This window comes from Ictalurus furcatus, chromosome 29, assembly GCF_023375685.1.
Source record: "Ictalurus furcatus strain D&B chromosome 29, Billie_1.0, whole genome shotgun sequence".
Lineage (NCBI taxonomy): Eukaryota > Metazoa > Chordata > Actinopteri > Siluriformes > Ictaluridae > Ictalurus > Ictalurus furcatus.
In genome coordinates this window covers 15,955,353-15,976,660 of record NC_071283.1, presented here as the reverse complement: position 1 = coordinate 15,976,660, position 21,308 = coordinate 15,955,353, and the positions used below count along the sequence as shown (strand labels likewise).

The 21,308-nt window shown below is 38.0% G+C and overlaps 2 protein-coding genes across 2 annotated transcripts; one reads left to right on the top strand and one right to left on the bottom strand.

The window, feature by feature from the left end:
• Positions 1-10,461: 10,461 nt before the first annotated feature.
• LOC128604058 (histidine-rich protein PFHRP-II-like) lies at positions 10,462-15,889 on the top strand. The gene is made up of 3 exons (XM_053618831.1): positions 10,462-10,635; positions 14,238-15,066; positions 15,120-15,889. Exons 1-3 carry the CDS (start codon positions 10,462-10,464, stop codon positions 15,887-15,889), a joined length of 1,773 nt encoding a protein of 590 aa, XP_053474806.1.
• LOC128604457 (alkaline ceramidase 2) lies at positions 15,707-21,230 on the bottom strand. The gene is made up of 6 exons (XM_053619592.1): positions 20,550-21,230; positions 20,191-20,305; positions 18,658-18,799; positions 18,283-18,420; positions 16,805-16,942; positions 15,707-16,093 (listed from the first exon to the last, which is right to left on the bottom strand). Exons 1-6 carry the CDS (start codon positions 20,685-20,687, stop codon positions 15,907-15,909), a joined length of 858 nt encoding a protein of 285 aa, XP_053475567.1. The 5' UTR covers positions 20,688-21,230; the 3' UTR covers positions 15,707-15,906.
• Between the last annotated feature and the right edge of the window lie 78 nt (positions 21,231-21,308).

Genomic DNA, 21,308 nt, shown 5'->3' with positions numbered 1-21,308 from the left:
GTCTGCGTTCTGATTGGCTGTTCAGGGTCTATTCTTTTACACAGGTGGCGTTATAAAAAGAAGTCCACAATAAAAATAAAAAGAAAGCAAAAACGAGTTCATAAAATCAGCTACAGCACAGAACAATTCTGTAATTAAATTAGTATGTGTCTGTGTGCTGGTTTCTGATGGTTTCTGATGGTTTCTAATGGAAGACCAACATACAAAAATAGCTGTATGAAGCTAAAAATAAAAAATAAAAAAAGGTCATGCTTTTGTTTCAAAGCTCATATTTGCCGCCAGCTGTTAATGAAGGCGTGAATCTGGTTTAGACGAGTGAATGACACTCAGGATGTCAGGAGGCTCACGGTGTTGTTCTCCACACTGTTCTCACTCACAAGTTCTGTCCAGATCCAACAACATTCCATTACCTTTACCTTTCAATGGAACTCACTCAAACCCCATCCCCAGGGTCCTAATGCCTGACTGCTCCAGGTGTAGAAGAATAATTGATAACAAAAAGATCAAATGGAACTGGAGAGAGAAGAAGAAGTGGAGAAGGACTGTTTAAAGAAAGAAAGAATGAACGAGCAGGAAGAAAGAAAGTCTGTATCAGCCTTTTTAAATCTCAGTGTGTGTTGTGTACATACTAAAAGTCTCACACAGAGACAGTTTGGTGACTAAACTGATTTTTATCAAATGTTATTCAGTGGGCGGTTTAGTAAACACAGAAGAATAACTCTACACACACACACACACACACACACAGCTTACAATGAGAAAGTGAGAGAAAAATCTAAATGAACACTCGGTGTTAATAAAAACATGGATTTCGAGTGGAAGAATATTTATTGTGAGCGTTAGTGTAGAAAGAACACATCCGTTTATCATTTAATATATCACATCATCTCAAAATGATATGGGTCAAAGAGGAAAAAAAAACATTTTTACAATAAAATGTAAAGTGAAATCATCACGTCTCCTATAGAGATTTATTTATTTTTAATTGAAAATGGAAAGAATACATTTTAAATATAATTTACAGAAATAAAGCCTATTGAAATTGCATTGCATATTTACCAGAAAAGTACTATTTTATTTAGTTTAAAACTTTAAAACATCTGTTTAAAAGTAATTTAAAAAAAAAAATTCCAAAGCTGTAAAACTATTAAAATGTAATATTTTAAAACAATTTTAAGTGTTTAAAATGTAAGAGTTTCAGATGTTTTGTATTTTACTGCAGTTTCCAGTTTGACTCAGTTTAATCTCAGAAACTTCTCACATCTGGGGTTTTTTTTTTTTTTTTGGTCTTACTCTATTTCTCTTAAGGAATTTTTCCATTTCCTGTTTTGATTCTCAGGAGTTTATTTCTTTTGTGTAATGAAGTTTAATCTCCCGACTCTGTAGAGGTACATGAGCGGCTGAATGAAACTACCAAAGAAACTAAAAGTGATACCTAAAGTGACCAGATCACTCATGAGCTGTTTATCAGAGATCAGGGCTTCCATGGATGAAACTACGATGAGGGGTAAATAATTCACCATCAGCTTCACCTGCAGCAGAGAGACGATAATAAAAGCTCTCTTCTTTACAAGGCTGCTCCGTTCTCTCTCACCTTCCTTGCTTTCGTGAACACCTCCTGGGCCGCTGCGCTTCAGGATGGCGAGGATGGACAAACTGCAGAACAACTCCACACACAGGATCGTCAGCAGAATCGCCATGAGCACAAAAAGGTTCCCGCTCAGTTGGCCACCCAGAGAAAGAAGCCCTGCTACGAGCCAGGCCACGCCCAATCCAGCTGCCTTGTACCTCAGGGGTTTGTACCTCAGGTAGGAGACCGGGTGGACCACGGCCACGTAGCGCTCCAGACACACACAGCACTGGAACACAGGCTGACTGTGAAGACTTAGCATGCACAGCCTTAAGCTAATCAGCCGCAACAGCACCGGCTTGTCCAGAAAGTAAAACTCAAATGTTGCGCAGAGGACGATGAAAGCGCAGGTCATTTCAGTACAGAGGAGATGAAGTGAGAAGAATTCTGATTCCAATGTTGCACGAGAGCTTCTCATCATGAGCCACGCCGCCCACAATCCACCGGGCAACGTCAGCATCATATTCACCGTCCCGAGCAACAAGATCACAATGACCCACAGACGCAGGGGGTTCAGTGGAATCACTGAGCTGGTGGTGTTGAAGGACACAGCGCTCTCGTTCATCATATCTCAGATTAGATCTGTAATTCACATGATAAAAGTCAAATACTGAGCGCTTTGGGTGGTGTGAGTTGATGCTCTCACCCAGCGCAGATTATTTTCCTATAACAGCACGTCCTGAAGTCTTTTATTGCCCTAAGACCACAGCAATGTTCCACTAATTTGCCTGTTTTTTCAATTATAGTTACATTTAATGTTATGGAAAGTGCACATTCAACAAGTTCCTGTTCTCACGTACGTTATAGCAGCTAGAAACAGTTGTTCCCTCGCCAGCCTCTCTTTCTCGCTCACAGTTCATAATACAAAAGAGACTTCTTACAGAGAAACTGCAAAGAAGCGTAAGCTCCTCTGTCCCGAAGATGTCAGAAAACTTACAGTTAGAGTTTCATCTCTGACTGTTACAAAGCACTGACACTGGAGACTCCTTCCATAAATGTTCAATAAACACCTCCTTATAGAAAACTTAAATGAGCTGTTACTATAGAAACCATAACGTATTAGAACAAGCGCATTAACAGAAACCTGTGATATATAGAGCTGCTGCTATGGAAAATTAATCAACAACTTTGGACCAATCACAATCAAGAATTCAACAGAGCTGTAGTAAATAAGTAAATATAAATAAATTTTACAGCTTGAGAAAGAATCCTAACTGATGTTTTATTTCAGGTTGTAATAAATAAAAGCTTCAGCAGTCATTTGCATGCCACATCAATCCGAGTTAAAATCCACTTACTCACTCACCTGTGAGGAAAGAACTAGAAAATTTCCTTCTTCACAGAACACCTGCGATATGATGGGGAGTGTGTTATATAACGAAATATATATATAATGAGGGGAAAAAATAAACAAGGGTGTGTGTTGTCTCAAACTCCACAGTGACCTTGGACTGCATTCGCTCTTTTAAATAATTTTTAAATATTTTAAATATTCTGTAAACACATTAACCAGATAAACGGTGCATATGAATGACAGGGAAGTCTTCCTGGATACCAGACAAACATATGTATATAATTATTTTAAAAATAATTTCTTCTTTCATATGTATGATACGATAAAATAAATAAAGAAATAATTTGTCCTGTTCGGTCCAGTCTCTGATTATTCCATGTATTACGTACGCAGGGAAATGAGACTCTTCCTGCACACCTGCAGCGAGAAAATGATATGAAAGAACATAAACAAATGTGAAGGTGTTGTGTTTAGAGCCTGACGGTGGCTTCGGGCTTCGTGCTTTCTCACACCACCACTTTGTATACCATTCAATAAACCGTGAAGAGTGACAGATGATTGGTTGATTTGTCTCTGACCCAGATAGCTGTGGTTTCTCAGAGCTGTTCTTATTTCACCATGAATATGGGAAAAACAAGTACAAATTTTATACAATACTCAGAAACAAATGCACTCTACAGGTACGAACCATGAAAATCATGCTTCCAAGGTTCATTATGTATCTGAATGCTTTACTGCAGTTGTGTTCCTCTAACTAAAGCTACAAAATGCGCACCACAAAATAAAACCACAGCTTGGACTGGGCTTCTTGCACATTACCAGGAAGTGGTGAAGTTCTCTCACCCCATGGCCCAAATGTCTACCCTCTTTCCTTAAACAGTAATAATGGCTGAATCTTCACTGAATAGTGCATAATAATATTGCTTACATTGGTTAATAAGCAGGGAGGAAAAACTCGTATCACCTCCACCTTTAAAAGCATCTAATGAATCTTAATTTTCTAGCGTTGTGGAGAAAAATGATCGGCTGAATAAACCCTGCTGCAAAATTCAGCGACATGCCAATGGCTAGCGCTAAGTTGAATACCTCCAGAGGGAAGTTTTGTTTCAAGATAAAAAGACACAAAAGTGGAACGGTTTGCATCAAAAGCACCATTAAATTGACAAAAACTATATTAAAAGCCCTCCTCTTGATGGCGTTCCCTCCAGCGTAGTCACGCTCCCTCTCCATGTCGCCCGGTCGTGGTTGTCTCAAAGCCTTCAAAATCAACAGGAAACAGAAAAGATCCACGGTGAAAATAACACTGTATATGGTTGCCAGAATGCTAAACGGCAACTGTGGGAAGGTGAATATGAAGAAAACAGCACACACCAGAGAGTTTATCCAGCTCACCACAGCACAGGCCAGGCGATACTTCATGTGTCTGTATTTAAGGAAGGTGATGGGGTGGACCACGGCTACGTAACGCTCCAAACACACACAGCACTGGAAGTGGCAGCGAGCCGACATGCTAATCCCCCAGAAAAACCCCAGAGCTTCAGTGGCACACAGATCAGCGTTCACGTGGCATGTGATGGACAGAGGTGCTGCGAAGGACAGAAGGATCTCAGAGGCGGACTGACTCACAGTAAAGGTCACATCCATGTCCTTCCCTGCGCCTTGAGTGAACAGAAGGAAAAGGATGTAGCAGTTTAGAGGAAGTCCAACAGAGAGACTGATGATCTGGTTGCATATAACAATCACGGATGAAGCAGTGAGACCCTGGTTGTCCTTCATGTCCAGGGACGAGTTTCTCATGCTGATGTTCATATTCTCAAACATCCTACAAGGATGAAAGCACAGAAAATCAATATGATGAGATTTGCATTCATGAACTCAAGGGTTCCTCAAGGGTTCCTCAAGGGTTCCTCAGGGGTTCTTTGGATAGTTAAGTGTTCATAGCTTCCTACAAGGGTTTTTAAATCTCAAATCAAATGCACATAACATCTACAATTAGAAAACAGTTGTTGCACAGTTTGTGTGTCACCTTTTTTTCTCTCTTGCACAACAGATTGAGTACATTTTATTTATATCGCGCATTTAAAACAATAAAAGTCAATAAAATTTAATAACATAAAATATAAATATATGTTTTAAATCTCTATAGAACACTAATAAGCTGTATGTGAGAGCCACACTAATTACAATTTACTAATCACTAATCTACAAAAGTAGGTTTTCACAATTGATTAATAAAACTAAGTGACTAAAACATGTTCTCATATCAGTTTTCAGTAGTAATGGTACGTATAAATGTAATACAAATAAAGTTACCTGGAACGGTTAAAAATAAACCAAAAATATATTTAGTCTTTAAATGCACGACTCAGGGGGAGATCCATGGAGAGAAATAATTGATATAATGATTACAATAATAAATTCTTCATATCCACTTTAAAGACTTCCAGAATTACAATAGAAATGTACCATACCTGTGAGGATCTCTGTGAATGTATAAAAGGTTAGAAATGTACAGAACATAGTCTATACACACAGCGTGTGAGTGACTCAGTGTGGAAATAACGCTAGCCATGTAGGAAAATATCTCATATGCAATAGATGACTGAGAAGATCCATCACAACTCTGACAGCAAATGCAAAAATGGTTGTTGATTCATTTTCTATAACAGCAGCTCTGACAGTAGTGCAGCTGCAAAGCTCAGGTTTATATTAATGTGCTCGCTCTAATACGATAGAATGTTTATAAATATTTATCACTCTAGTGAAATTTATTGTAAATAAACTAGATGAAAGCAAAAAGACTTGGAAAAGACCTTCTGGCAGCCAGAAGCCGCTTTGCTGCAATAATTTAGCCAAAAACAGCAAAGATTTTTAAGGAATGCATTTTTCGTATTTGATGCTAAAGAAATCTCAGATTAGTCTTTGAATGAAACCTTAATCTGCCAACATCACCAACAGCTGCTGTACTAGTCGCTGTATCCATCCTACGACAAGTCCATCTTAAATTTTACTTGATCATGAAGATGCAGGGTAAAAATACACTGTGTAAAAATACACTGACCTGGCAACCATTGAAAGTGCTCAAGACTGGGTAAGATTTCAGACAGCTTCAGAAAGTTCAGAAACGTTTCCGAACATGTGTAAAAACATCTCTTCACATGTGAAATGTGTGTGATATTTTGCAGAAGAGAAAGATCCTTACAATGGACAATACTGAGTAAATGACCACACCCATGAGACAGCAGAGCACCAAACCAATTTATTTATTTATTTATTATTCATTTCTTGGTAACACAAATCTTTCATGAACTAATCCAGTGTTTTACCTAGACCCGTGTGATGATCCACAACGTGCTTCAGTACACACTGAACTCCAGCTACAAAGTCAGTAATTTCCAGTTATTCCAGTGAGGGAACAGCAGATAGTGAGACTGCAGGTGAAGTCTGATGGGAGTGTGTTTGACCCTGATGTGCAGTCATCCATTTTAGATCTGGTGAGTTGCTCTGAAAGTGTTCATGTCTCCAGATATTATTTGTTACTAGGGTTAGAAGTTTTACATATGATTGTATGCCTACATTATTGTTTTTAATGAATTATTGAAGGCTAAAGTGAGTCCCATATAAAGAAAAATATCCTAAGAGTAATAAAGTCTCTAATGAAACCCTTTCTCTCTGCAGTGATGCTATGGATGTTTAGTCGATTTAATGGACTTCACATTAATAGTTATTGCTTTCCTCCCTGCTTGATCACATCTCTATCATTTTGTACTGGATCATTATTATAAACTACATTTTTACACTTTAGACACATTTCATTGTTACATTTGTTTTAATGCTCTACAGATTCTCATCTGTCATGAATCTGATTCTCTTTCTCCTGTTTTTCACTGGTGAGAGAGAAATTACACATTATTTATATCTGTGAGAGATCTTATTAGTAAACGATCCATTCCCTTTAGACTGCTTTCACTTACACACTGACTGAGAAACTCTTACAGGTGACGGGAGACGCTGAAGGCACAAAAAGACATATAAGTAAACTCAGGCTGATAACACACAGGTGAGAATCATTACGCGTTACCTGCCGGTTTGACCCGCCCTCTCTCTGTCCACAGTACACACTCGGCCACGCCCACTGTGTCATTTAGCTGTAAAATGAGTCAGTTACAAACAGAAAGACTTGAGATGGTAAAGGTGGTTCTTCTGAACGGCATTTACCTGATTCATGTATTCATGTATGGCATAAAACATGGCTCATTTAAAAAAGCATTGGGTATGGGTACAGGGCTGGGTATGGGTATTTTCAAACAAATTAGCCCTTGAGTCGGCTTAATGCCCGTACTCCTGTCTGTTCCATAAACAATGTACCTGTGAGGAATATTACTCTAAGGAAGTGGTACTCTGTAGAGCCTGGTAATTATGGTGTCCATCAATCATGTGGTTTCATGGCTTTTTAAATGATTTTAATGAGTGTGTGTTTAGGTGTGCGTTAAGGTGTGTTTAGATGTGTGATAGATGTATATTGGTGTGAGTTCTTTTTCAAAGTTTTCTCCCATGTATTCACTCTGTATTCTGCTGTAAATACGAGTACATGCTTATGAATACTTTCTTTTTTGTCCATATGTATATGTACAAAGTCAAAAGTCCTTGAGCTCTGGAAAGGCATTATATAAATGAAGCATTATGATGATGAGGAGGACTTATTATTATTATTATTATTATTATTATTATTATTATTATTATTATTATTCTCTTTACCTGTTAAAAATGTGTATATTATTAAATAAACGAATAAATACCTTTTTTTCTTGCAGTCATTTATAGTTCTATAGTTATATATTATATTACATGGAAATGAGCAACATATTGTTAATCATGTGCATTTTTAAGATGTGTAGAAGACTCCAAAGTTCAGACGAGCTGTTGAATTATTGCAGTTCATGATTACTACTCTGTCCTATCAAAGAGAGGGGAGAAGATCTACAACTGCAGAACTTCTACAGTACCTCAGAGGCATCCACTTCATCCACACATGGGAGTGGCAGGTTAGAGATTCATTTCAGTTCTGGAGCATAGCTTTTCTCCAGGTGTACTCTCCTAGATATCTTAGGAAGGAAATATTTTCTGTCTTCACATACAGCCTGTGTTTGAGTATCTCATTAAAATGGTCCCAGTGTAACCTCTATTCTCCTTTGATGCTCCTCCAGGCTAGAAGATTTATTTTATTTTTTATTTTTTTAACATTTTGTTCATATTGTCTGTTTTACTTATTTGTTTTCTGGAGTCTGTGCGCCCTCTACAGGAGAAACAACATGATAACGCCACAGGTGTTCAATGAGATGGTGTGGTCTGCTGGGAGCACACAGTCTTTAGATCTTCTTCATCTTCTTTGGCCTGTTTAGCTGTGCTCTATTCATTTACAGTGTAAAATCGCTTAGTAGTTTATTGATAATTTCAACATTTGTTTTACATCAGTTTATTTCAATTATTGTAACATTCAAAACGAATAAATAAACTTCAACTACAAAAATGGAAATCTGTGACCAAACGAGGATGTAGAATTTCCCCAGTGGATCCAGTACATGACTAAGGACCACAACAAACCTGTAGCGCAGGAACAGCACCATGGAAGACATCATCACTGTCCTGAAATGCTGGATGTCCCTGTCCAAGCCAAATAGCATAACCAAATATTCATAATAAAACCTTACGCTTGTAGAAAGGTATTCCACTTGTCACTTCCCCAGATCCAAATGAGTTCAAAGATATTGTTCAGGTCCAGTTTGGACTCGCAGATATAACACATTTATTCAAGTGCAGTAGAGATTAAAGTAAAACTTTAAGGGTTTCAGGCATCTGTAGTCAATGATTACATAACTCAGAATTCTTTATTTTAAATGTTTTAAGATTAAACAGTCACAAACACAAACAAAACTAAAACATGTCTGGAAAAAAAGATTCTGAGAATTAAATCTCTTTTGTATATTACAAATGACAAGTGCAAGTTAGTTTAAAACAGCTGGCTAGCAAAAGTGTTAGCATGACTTACTTACAGAAAAAAAAATACAGTTTTGTTTGTTTATACACTATATGACCAAAAGTATGTGGACACCACTGCTAGTTATTGAACTCAGATGGTTCAGCCAAACCCATTGCTAACAGGTGCATAAAATCAAGTCTTTAGCCATGCAATCTCCATAGACAAACACTGGCAGTAGAATGGGTCATACTGAAGAGCTCTTTGGTGAAATTTCTGCCCTGTTAGATCTGCCTCTGTCAACTGTAAGAACTGCAAGTGACATTATTATGAAATGAATGTGTGTCGGAGCAACAACAGCTCAGCCATGAAGCAGTAGACCACACAAACTCACAGAGCGGGAACGCTGAGTGCTGAAACACATAGCACATAAAAGTCACATAGCCTGACTAAAAACGTTCTGAGTCTGATCAAGACGGATTGGTCTGGGTGTACATAATTCTGGACACATAGTGTATGAATAACTGTTTATTGTTGGTCTTGTCTTTGTACTTTGTTTTGGTCTGAGGATCATGAAGTCCTGTAATAGTGTAGTACACCTTTACTAATAGTATACTGTAACCAGGGTGGTAATGGAAGGGCTGGGGTCAGAATTACATGTTCTACTTTGCATTTTCATGTTTATTCCTTGGTCACTGCATTTAAAATAAATAAATAAATAAATAAATAAATAAATAGACACAGAAATGTTCCTAGGCCATATTGATAGCTTCTTCTGGATTGAAACTATATTAAACCAGTTATTATCCAGCAAAGAGCATTCAGTTTACTGTAAATGTTATACTCAAAATAAAGCAATCAAAAGTTAGTTATTTTATCTGCTTTTTGTCTTGCTGAAATATCTCACCGAATTTAAGTGTGTATGAGGATCACTGTGTCTCCACTTAACCTCACCTCATGCATGTCAGTTTGCCGTTCTGGTATAAAAATAAGACTGGCTGCATTAAACTTATAGTGATATTAATATTCATACTAATCATGAGAGCCAAAGAGAAGTCATCATCAGACAACATATTTTTAACGGTCAATGCTACACTTACTGGGACTGTTTGGATCAAAAATATCAGGAGGTTTAAGGAAACCACTTTGAAAGCCTTTTTTTTGGCAATGCTCACCCCGCCATCATCCCTTTCCCTCGCTCCTGGTCCTGGTCTCCTCAGACCTCTGAGGAGAGAGAAACTGCAAAAAAGCATCCCGCCTAGAATCATGACGTACAAAATTCCAAAAATATTGTAGGGAAGGTCTGAAAACCTAAGCATGGACACAGCGCCATTTATGAACGATTGAATCCATATAATGACTGAGATTGCTAACCGATACTTCATCGCTTTATACTTTAGGAAGGTAACCGGGTGGACGACTGCCACGTAGCGCTCAAAACATACACACCACTGGAGCAGGAAGCGAGACATCATACAGGTGCCAATAATAAATAATATCGGATAATAAAGGCAGAGGCTTTCAAAGTTCACATAACAGAGGAGAATGAGAGGTGCTGGGATGGCAAAGAGGATTTCGGATGCAACTTGGCTCAGCGGGAAAATCAGAGACCCACCCAGTCCTCCAGCTCGGGTCAAGATGAAGATGACACCGATGTTTAGAGGAAGTCCCACACAGAAGTTGATGTTCTCGATGGACATAATAATGGATGATGAAAAATCCAGAATCAGTGGAGTCAGCTTTGTTTTATTCATCGTCTTACAGAGGACAGGAAGTTCCAGGTGGCTAAAAGAGTAGATAAGAAGTTAATGTCACAGTGGTGTGCTTTTAAATAAATTCGTACTGAGGTAACGCACAGCACGACAGACTAATGCAAAATAGGAGTATTATTGTATTAATACTATGAATAACGATATAAGACATGTGTTGAATGTGTGCTGCTGTGATGAAGTGGAGTTACTGTTACCACCCTGAAGTTTAAGGATTATTATGATATAATATCATGATATAATAATTATAATACTTAGGATTATTGTCCTATAACAGCATGGCCCAAAGTGCTTTATTCCTCTTATTCCACACGATTTCTCATTTTAAGTTTATTACAGAACAACACATCATATGTTATTTCAGTAACATTCAGTATTGGCAAAACAGTTCGTTCTTGTTCTGATTTACATTATAGCAGCTATAAACAGTCATTCCTTTACCAGACTCTTGTTTTTTCTCACGCTTGAAGTTTATAAGACAAAAAAAAAAAATACATTTACCACGACCATGTCAGTGTTACCAAGAAACTGCAAAGTGCAAACTATTTCCTGGTGATGTTTCCTGTAACTTTAAGGATAAAGCATTACCTCTGACTGTTACAGAAAACTTCACCATGTCAATGATTTGATCTCTTTATCATTAAAATTCAGCAGAACACTGCAGAATTCTGAAGTCTCATATCTGGATTTTAAAAAATAAAATAAACAACAACAACAACAACAACAACAACAATAATAATAATAATAATAATAAGGCCAATTGTGTCATGCTAATGTATTTTCTGTATCCGGTAGTGGACGGGATGCCAGAGTAGACAGTTTTATTAGAAGTTCCACGTACCTGTGAGAGACTCTCTGGTCTCAGACCTGAGGCTCTATATAATATAAATATGTAGACTATTAAAGAGGTTACATCACAGCATCATGCTGAAGCATAAGTGATCCAAAACCCTTCTACATTATCACTTTATACCTGATGACTGTGATATATTAAAATCTCTAACATGCAAATCAACATTTCTGAGATATTTATAAAGACTGACTGCACAAGCAAATGACCACACTACTATGATAATAAAACCAGACATTGTGTAATATCCCTGTGAAGATAGATTGAGGTGCCAAGCTGAGCAGAAAAAAACAACATTGTTATTAACACTCCAAAAGTCCTATCCATATAGAAGATCCTTCAAGAACCATTCCCTAGGGTTAGGGTTAGGCTAGGGTTATACAGGACACTTCATTATCCAATAAACCCTTCAATAACCATTCAAGAACTCTTTTCTAAGAATGTATGAATGTATTAACTGAGTAAGTGTAACATTTAGCTTCTTGATTCTTTCCAAAAAATATATTTTTCTGTGGTTTGTTAAAGGTTTGTTGAATAACTAAGTGATCTTAACTTCTCTACAGGGTTCTACTAAGCTCTAAACCCTTTCTAATAAGGAAAGTTTTGGTTTATGGTTTAAAACTTTAATGAAAATTATAGATTGTATAATTACTGTTAACTGCCCAATCAAATTTTAGGAGAAGTTTCATAAACATTTTTTTTTTTTAATCTTAAAATCCATATAATTTGAACTGTGTGAACTTTATTATAATATATCGCTTCAAATCCAGTCCCCCAGGTGAAGCATACAGTGCAATGACACTTTCACTACAGATATTCCAACAAACTAAATGAGTTTGAATTTGAATAAATATTATAGCCCTTTACAGAGTTTCCTGTCAGTTCACACAGACTGAAATAACAAGCAACCAAATTAAACACACAAAACAAACACAACAAATGCTGGTTGATCCAAATGGCCATAGATTAGTGTGTGTGATGTGTTGTTTCATAACTTGTCTATGAATGATTTATCTTTATTCCTGCTATTAGTCACTTGATTAATTACATGTGTTTAACCCAGAACATTCTGATTTTAATAAGATTTCAAAGAAACAAGCAAAAAAATAATTCAGAGATATTTACACTGAATAAAAGAAAATCACAAACTCAGTTATTTGAGTATTTCCTCATGTGTAAGTCGCTTTGGATAAAAGCGTCTGCTAAATGAGTAATTGTACATTTGAGATCAGTGTAAAATTCTGGACATCTCGATAGAGAGTGATTCATAAAACAAGTATGAAACTTCCACGAGATAGCATCTGAGTGTTTTGTAATGGAAGTTGAGACGGATACATGTGCAGGGAAAGCGTTTATTAAAGAGAGACAGGCAGACAAATCCAAATCAGTAGGTTGAATCAGAGACAATAAGCACGCTTAGGCCACGCCATCTACAAACAGGACAAAACTAGACAAGGAATAATAACAATGGTGCAAGAACAAAGCAAGGTCAAGCCAGTTAAACAGACACAGAAACAGACTTGGTATCGTCAGGTGCTGAGGCACACCTGAGCGTATACTTTGTACACAAGGGTTTAAAGGGAGACAACCAATGACAGGACAGCAATGGAGACAGGACGTAAACAAAAACAACACACATGTGGCAAAGTAAACAAAACATGACGACACGGTGGTGCATGCCGAGCGAATGAGAGTGTGTTAAAGAAATTAAACATAAGCAAATGTTCTTGTATTTTCCAAACAGTATAATAAAGCTATGCTCTAGCTGGAAACTTGCTGATGTCTGGATGTCCTTGCCTGAACTCAGTGCCTTTTCTCACAAATGCTATTTTGAATGAGCACAAACAATTTGTATTGTTTTTCTACAGATTCTGTTTCTCCTTATTATTATTATTCTTCTGGCTAGGGTGTCTATGGCAGCCCATAGAACCGTGTGGTAAAAAAGCTGTGAAATTTGGCACACAGCTTCAGGACACATTCCGCTACAAATACAGCAAATCTGGGCCCCAAGCTCCCAAAGCTCTAGCGCCACCAACAGGTCAAAATTTGGAGTTCAGTGGACACTATGACATCAATTTCTGCCTAATTTTCAGCCATCTTGGATTTTGTTAAAAACTGTTTTTTCACTATTCCTCCTACAAATCTTGTGAATTGTGTTCATGTGAATATTTCTGTAAAATAATTTATCGCTAATAACTGGATCAATGAGAAATCTAACTAACAGGTTGTAGATGTTTTAAAGCCCCAACAGGAAGTTCTGATGTTTAGACAGAACGTGTCAACTATAAAATATTCCTGATTTCACGTCTGTAAAAGTGCTGGAAATGATCAGTGAACATGGAATCGCCAAACACACACACACACACACACACGCACACACTCACACACACACACACACACACACGCACACACACACACACACACACACACACAAATTGTTTACCTCTTACAGAAAGGGAATGTACACAACATTTGTTAAAAAAAAACATCAACAATGAAAATAATAATGATCTCTCTTTAGAAATTTACACACTAGCCTACATCGGCAAGAAAAAATCACCATTTTTTTGTTAAAAAGGAACCAAATCTGGATAAAATTATTTTATTATTGACACATGACACAATGTAAACATTAATAAAAGTTCATAAGTTTTTAAAAATATTAATAGCTTTATCAAATATGAATTGTGCGTTTAAAGCATCCATCGCACTGTCAGGATTTTAAGAAGAAACTGGGGCATGAGGTAGACTGCTTACATCATCTCACTTCATCCTACTTCATCTCACTTCATCTCACATCTCACATCTCACATCATCTCACATCATCATCTCACATCTCACATCATCTCACATCATCTCACATCTCACATCATCTCACATCATCTCACTTCATCTCACATCACCTCACATCATCTCACTTCATCTCACATCACCTCACATCATCTCACTTCATCTCACATCACCTCACATCATCTCACATCTCACATCATCTCACATCATCTCACTTCATCTCACATCTCACATCATCTCACATCATCTCACTTCCACTCACATCATCTCACATCATCTCACTTCATCTCACTTCCACTCACATCACCTCACATCATCTCACATCATCTCACTTCATCTCACTTCATCTCACATCATCTCACTTCATCTCACATCACCTCACATCATCTCACATCATCATCTCACATCTCACATCATCTCACATCATCTCACTTCATCTCACTTCATCTCACTTCATCTCACATCACCTCACATCATCTCACATCTCACATCATCTCACATCATCTCACTTCATCTCACATCTCACATCATCTCACATCATCTCACTTCCACTCACATCACCTCACATCATCTCACATCATCTCACTTCATCTCACTTCCACTCACATCACCTCACATCATCTCACATCATCTCACTTCATCTCACATCACCTCACATCATCTCACTTCATCTCACTTCATCTCACATCATCTCACTTCATCTCACATCACCTCACATCATCTCACATCATCATCTCACATCTCACATCATCTCACTTCATCTCACTTCATCTCACTTCATCTCACTTCATCATCTCACATCATCTCACATCATCTCACTTCATCTCACATCATCATCTCACATCTCACATCATCTCACATCATCTCACATCATCTCACTTCATCTCACATCATCTCACATCATCTCACATCATCTCACATCATCATCTCACATCTCACATCATCTCACATCATCTCACATCATCTCACTTCATCTCACATCATCTCACATCACCTCACATCATCTCACTTCATCTCACATCATCTCACTTCATCTCACATCATCATCTCACATCATCTCACATCATCATCTCACATCTCACATCATCTCACATCATCTCACATCATCTCACTTCATCTCACATCATCATCTCACATCTCACATCATCTCACATCATCATCTCACATCTCACATCATCTCACATCATCTCACTTCATCTCACATCACCTCACATCATCTCACATCATCTCACATCATCTCACTTCATCTCACATCATCTCACATCATCTCACTTCATCTCACATCTCACATCATCTCACTTCATCTCACATCATCATCTCACATCTCACATCATCTCACATCTCACATCATCATCTCACATCTCACATCATCTCACATCATCTCACATCATCTCACATCTCACATCATCTCACATCATCTCACATCATCTCACTTCATCTCACATCTCACATCATCTCACATCACCTCACATCATCTCACATCATCTCACATCATCCTGCGTCATTTTTATGTCTGATGACTTCTTTCTCCACGTCACTGTGTCACTGCCCTTTCACACCTTCACCCTCCTCCGTGTAAACGCTCTTCCTGAGACTTTATGACGTTTTGTTACAGGATTTTCGGTGTGTGTTCAGAAGAGTGATGTAAGGAACACCGATGAAAGCCCAACGCTCGCTGGGCCAGAACCGAAGCACCGGTTCTCGCTCTGGAACCTCGCTTACAGCATCGAAATACGCAAAACACACACAGCCCAGGTACGAGGCCACACAGATGAGAATGTGCCTGAAATAAACACTCAGTCAGACCTCAGGATTTTAACTGGAAATAAATATCTTCATTTCATTTATGACACAAAACAAAGTGTTTAGATTTAAAAAAGAAACTCCAGCTTTACAAACGGAAACAAAACAAAACCTAAACTTTACATTTACATGATGAGATATTCTTTAATTCTTTATCTGTCTTTCCTTCTCTTTCTTCATACTCGTTCTTTCTTTCTTCCCTTCCTTCTTTTCTGTCTATCTTTCCTTTTCATTGATCCTTTTCTGCCTTTTACATTCTTTTACCTCTTTTTCCTTATTTTTTTTCTTTTCTGTTTCCTGTGATTGTTTCTCTTTTTTCTTTCTTTCTCTTCCCTCTTCTCATTTTTCTTTCTTGCTGGTTTTCTACTTTCTGTTTCTTCCTGCTTTCCCTCATTTCTTTCTTTCTTTCTTTCAAATACTGGAGCTTGTATTAGTTTTCAGCCATCACTGTTGTCCAGATGTGCTGTTCTTGCCCAGGTCACGCCCCTTTTAGTGCTCAGCCAATCAGCACACAGAGAATCCAGGACTAAAGTATATTTTACACAAACACAAAGTACACACTAAAGTGTTTTTAAAACCCTCTTATGATTATCTCACAGTGTGCGTCCTATCATGAAGGTTTAAAACAGGGAAAACCAGTGCTGAATTTACTGTAATGACTTATAAACAAATCCAATAAACTGGACCGTACCAAACACAGTGTAAGTAGGGGAAGTTCATGTTGGACCAGATTTCACAGAAGATCCTGTCACTGATCCAGCACAGAAGAGCGAGAGTCCACCACACAGCCGAGATTAAACCTAGTTTATACACACGCTGGTTCTCACACCTGAGCCCAGAAAACACACACACACACACAGAGAGAGAGAGAGAGAGAGAGAGAGAGAGAGAGAGAGACAGAGTTTATTATAACTGGTTTATAAAAACCAAGAACATAAATACTTTTTCTTCTTTCTGAAGAACTGTCTCTCAGGATTGCGTGTTTATCAGTCGGAGGTCGAGGCAGAAGTTCAGACCATCATCGCTCAGAAACTGGACACGAACGCACAGCAGCTGGCCGTGTGTGTGTTTGTGTGTGTGTGTGTGTGAGTGTGTTTGTGGGTGTGTGTGTGAGAATGTGTGTGTGTGAGTGTGTGTGTGTGTGTGTGTGTGTGTGTGTGAGTGTGTGTGTGTGTGAGTGTGTGTGTGTGTGTGTGTGTGTGTGTGTGTGTGTGTGTGTGTGAGTGTGTGTGTGTGTGTGTGTGTGTGTGTGTTTGTGAGTGTGTGTGTGAGTGTGTGTGTGTGTGTGTGTGTGTGTGTGTGTGAGTGTGTGTGAGTGTGTGTGTGAGTGTGGGTGTGTGTGTGTGAGTGTGTGTGTGTGTGTGTGAGTGTGTGTGTGAGTGTGTGTGTGTGTGTGTGAGTGTGTGTGAATGCATTCAGGCTGTTTCACAATGACTGATGATGAAAAAGGAAAACAGGCTGCAGAAGAACGAGAGCAGGAGTCAAAGCTCCTGAAAAACAATCTGTGTGTCATTCTGAGAACTGACGATAATTAATAAGCGCGAGTCTCAGATCTGATAAACACTCAGTGACCTGCAGCTTTAACTCCAGCATCAAAAACTCACCACTCCATCAGTTCATAAAAAATCATAATAATTAATCTGATCAATTTCATCATCTGTAAAACCACTGCTTCTTCTTCAAGTCAAAACAATTCATTTTAAACTCAAGTAATTTAATAATATATTCCTTTTTGATTGAATGTTTTTTTCTTCCTACAGTACTTCTGTCTATTCTATCTCTTTTACCTCTTTATTTCCTTTATTTCTTTATTGTTGTCTTTTTGCTCTCTCTTATTCTCTTTTTTCTTTCTTTCTTTCACTCTAATTCTGTTTTTTTCTTTCTCTCTCTACTTGTCTCATACTTTCTTTCTTCCCTTCTTTCTCTCTCTCTCTACATCTGTCTCTTTCTTTCTTAATTTCCTTCCATTGCTTATCTTTTTACCTCTCTCCATTTTTTTGCTTTCTCCCCTCATTTCTAGCTCCCTTTCTTTCTTTCAATCCTTCCGATATGTACTGTACTACTCACTCTTTATTCTTGTTTAAGTGTTGTTTTTCTTCATTCTCCTCTTTTATTTATCGCTCCATCATGTTCTCTGAGCACGCTGCGTGTTTGTGGTGGTTCTCTGACCTGTGGAGTTCGGTGATGAGCAGAACCGTACAGGGGAACCCCAGAATCATGAGACACACCGAGTTCAGCTTCGGCTTCACGAAGGCCAAACACGTGGAGACGACCGACAGCAGAACCACCAGCAGCTTAAAGCCACACCTGCTGAACAATTCCACATTTTTAAACTCTGACTGTTACAAAGCGCTGACACTGGAGACTCCTTCCATCAACGTCAATAAACATCTAATTACAGGAAATTTCACCACATCACTGATCACACACGTTTTGTAAAAATCTGTTTACGTGAAGTGTCCACTGTACACGTCCCGGTGAAGGAGCTGTTACTATAGAAACGATAATATATTATTAATACTGAAAATGGGTTCATGTCTGTACCTGTTTCTCTGGAACATTCTGGGCAGGAGTCTTTTAGGGAACCACATGGCTAAAGCGCACATCAGCACCCAGAGGATCGCCAGTTCATCCAACATCTGCCCAATAAAACTGAGTGTAGCGTGAAAATACGCCGAGGCCGCGCCTAGGAGAGCAAAACGTATAACATCTAACATTCATATTATAATCCACGTCCATCTGTCTGCAGCTTTAATGATGGGAAAAAATAGAAGGTCAATGAACCGATTCACTTTACACATAAGTATAAGCCGCCATCTTCTATATGTATCTTTCACTGGATATACTGATGTGTAAGATAGATCAAAAGTATATATTTGATCATAACTACCTTTAAAGGTATTTTAAAGGTATGTACTTTCTAGGAAATGTACAAAAGGTGTCAGTCTGATGTACCAGTGACAAGAAATGGTACGTTTTAGTACCCTTTAATTCTGAGAGTGAAACTTCCTGGAAAAGTAGCAATCAGTGTTTAATTATAACAAAAATCCCAAACTTTAAGGCTCCAAAGAATACGGTGTATCTTATCATTAATGATGTTCACTGAACAGAAAAGTTCTGCATCACCTTTGAACATTGTTCTTTACTGATGGTGTAAAGGTTAAAGGTCACAGTTTAACTCTTTTGCTTGTAAGCTGAGAGAAACGAAAGAATCCGAGGATGTTGTTAGAGACACAGAAGTTTACAATGCGCCGTTCGGATGTTGACGAGAGCCGCCATGGAGATAGAGATCGTCTCCTAGAACCTGTTTAATGCTTGTTATCTGATACACAAACATCTCGTGCTGATCCTGACTCCATGCACTCGCCGTACGTTCTTTACTTTACACATTTCAGCTCTGTGGATGAATGTCACAAACTGCAAATGCGTCGTGAAGTGAGTTTATTATCAGTGGAGGAAGCAGGAGGCCGTATCTCTGAGGAACCAACGTCTCCAACAGTTACTGCATTATCTACAAACTCCACTGTTACAAACACACACAGCTCAGAAAGTCCTAAAAGTTGTTTGTTTGTTTGTTTGTTTTTTATATAAAAGAGTCACACTCGGTGAAATAAAGTTGAAAAAAGAAGTCTGATACTTTTGTCTGACTTGTCTGACTGAAGTCTGTGTTGTAAAATGACGGGTCATCCCAGCGATCGGATTCATTTCCTGTCCCTGACAATACTGTAAAACACAGTTTAAGTCTTTTTAAATGGGAATTTAGGAATGAAGATTTAATCACGTTCAGTTGACTTTAATCACAATCATTTAATGATGATTTAAAAATTCTACCATGTTGTACATTTGTGAGCCTCTATAGCGCTTCTGTTTAGACACGTTCACACCATCTTTTAATCATTTAAACTGTAAAAATGATTATTTTATTTTTTTTTTAGGTTTTTAGGCTCATTACTGTCTCATTAATTCATAACATGTCTGAATCACAGCTTTCCATCAAACACCTCGAACAGAACAGATTGAAGAGACGGTGATTATCGAAACGTTTCTATTTATTTAAAGTATTTAAAGGTCACTTACCAACAACCATGAGCAGGAACCATATGACATAAATCCCACTGTTATAACATGCTGCATACTGACGGAATAAGTGCATCAGGAGAGGAGGCAGGACGAAAAACAGCACATTGCTGATCTGAAATCGCAGGAAGGAGGAAGAAAGGAAAAAGTTAAATCATAGAAAGTATAGACAGAGAGAAAACTAAATAAAGAAAGGAGGGGGGTGTTCAAACCAACATTTGTATTGTAGTGTAGTTTTGTGGAAAGGTTTAATATTAAATCAGTAAAATAAAGTAGTAGTAGTAGAAGAAGAAGAAGAACATGAAGCATGTGTAGTATGAGGAATAAATAATATTACAGTGATAATAAAAGTCTCTGACCGTGTTGTAGAACTCAGCGATGTTGGGGTGGATGAGATAATTTCCTTCACACCAGTCCAGTTCAGAGCTGCCGGGTTGGAGCTGATCTCTCCAGCTCTCAGAGCTCACCACCACCACCATCATCATCATCATCATCATGGTCACACAGCTACTGCTGTGTGTCTCTGAGTCTGGAGCCTCTCTCTTTCTCCTCCTCCTCTCTCTCCTCCCGCATGCTCTCACTCTCAGCTCTAAATAACACACTGAGTGACTTCAGAATAAAAACTTTAACCCTGGCTGTGTTCTCGAGCTCTCCACTGAAACAAAAGCGCCCATGCGCCGGTCACGTGACCTCAGCTGTCAATCATACGCTTTATTCCACAACAGAGGAAACATCAGGAGCAGACTGCATGGGCACAAACGACTGGATCAAAGAGAGTAACTTTTTGTCCTTATTTATTTATTTTTTAACTTTAGTGTCACTTGTTAAATGTACAAAAAATAAAACAGCGTTTTGTTTTCAGTTTTCTTTTTACAGAAGGTCAGAGGGTGGGAGACTCTCACTCCAGCCGTTATCTAGACAGTTCTATATTATTAGCTTAATAATAGTTTTTGCTTTGGTAAACATTTTTACGACATTAATACTATATAATAAACACCATTTTGATGGTTTACAAAATTGTTCTTCATTTTTAATGACGTTACGGAGGTGAGAAGTATTATTTACTTATCTATAGATTTGTCTGTCTATTTATCTATATAAATAATTAACTAACTAAA

Coding starts and splice junctions, on each gene's coding strand:
- LOC128604457 (XM_053619592.1), bottom strand. CDS start 20,687: ATGATGATGATGATGATGATGGTGGTGGTGGTGAGCTCTGAGAGCTGG. Junction 18,421..18,657: donor AGAATGTTCCAGAGAAACAG/GTACAGACATGA, acceptor ATTGTTCAGCAG/GTGTGGCTTTAAGCTGCTGG. Junction 16,094..16,804: donor CCCTACTTACACTGTGTTTG/GTACGGTCCAGT, acceptor TGTTTATTTCAG/GCACATTCTCATCTGTGTGG.
- LOC128604058 (XM_053618831.1), top strand. CDS start 10,462: ATGGCAAAGAGGATTTCGGATGCAACTTGGCTCAGCGGGAAAATCAGA. Junction 10,636..14,237: donor AAAAATCCAGAATCAGTGGA/GTCAGCTTTGTT, acceptor TCGCACTGTCAG/GATTTTAAGAAGAAACTGGG. Junction 15,067..15,119: donor CACATCTCACATCATCTCAC/TTCATCTCACTT, acceptor ACATCATCTCAC/ATCATCTCACTTCATCTCAC.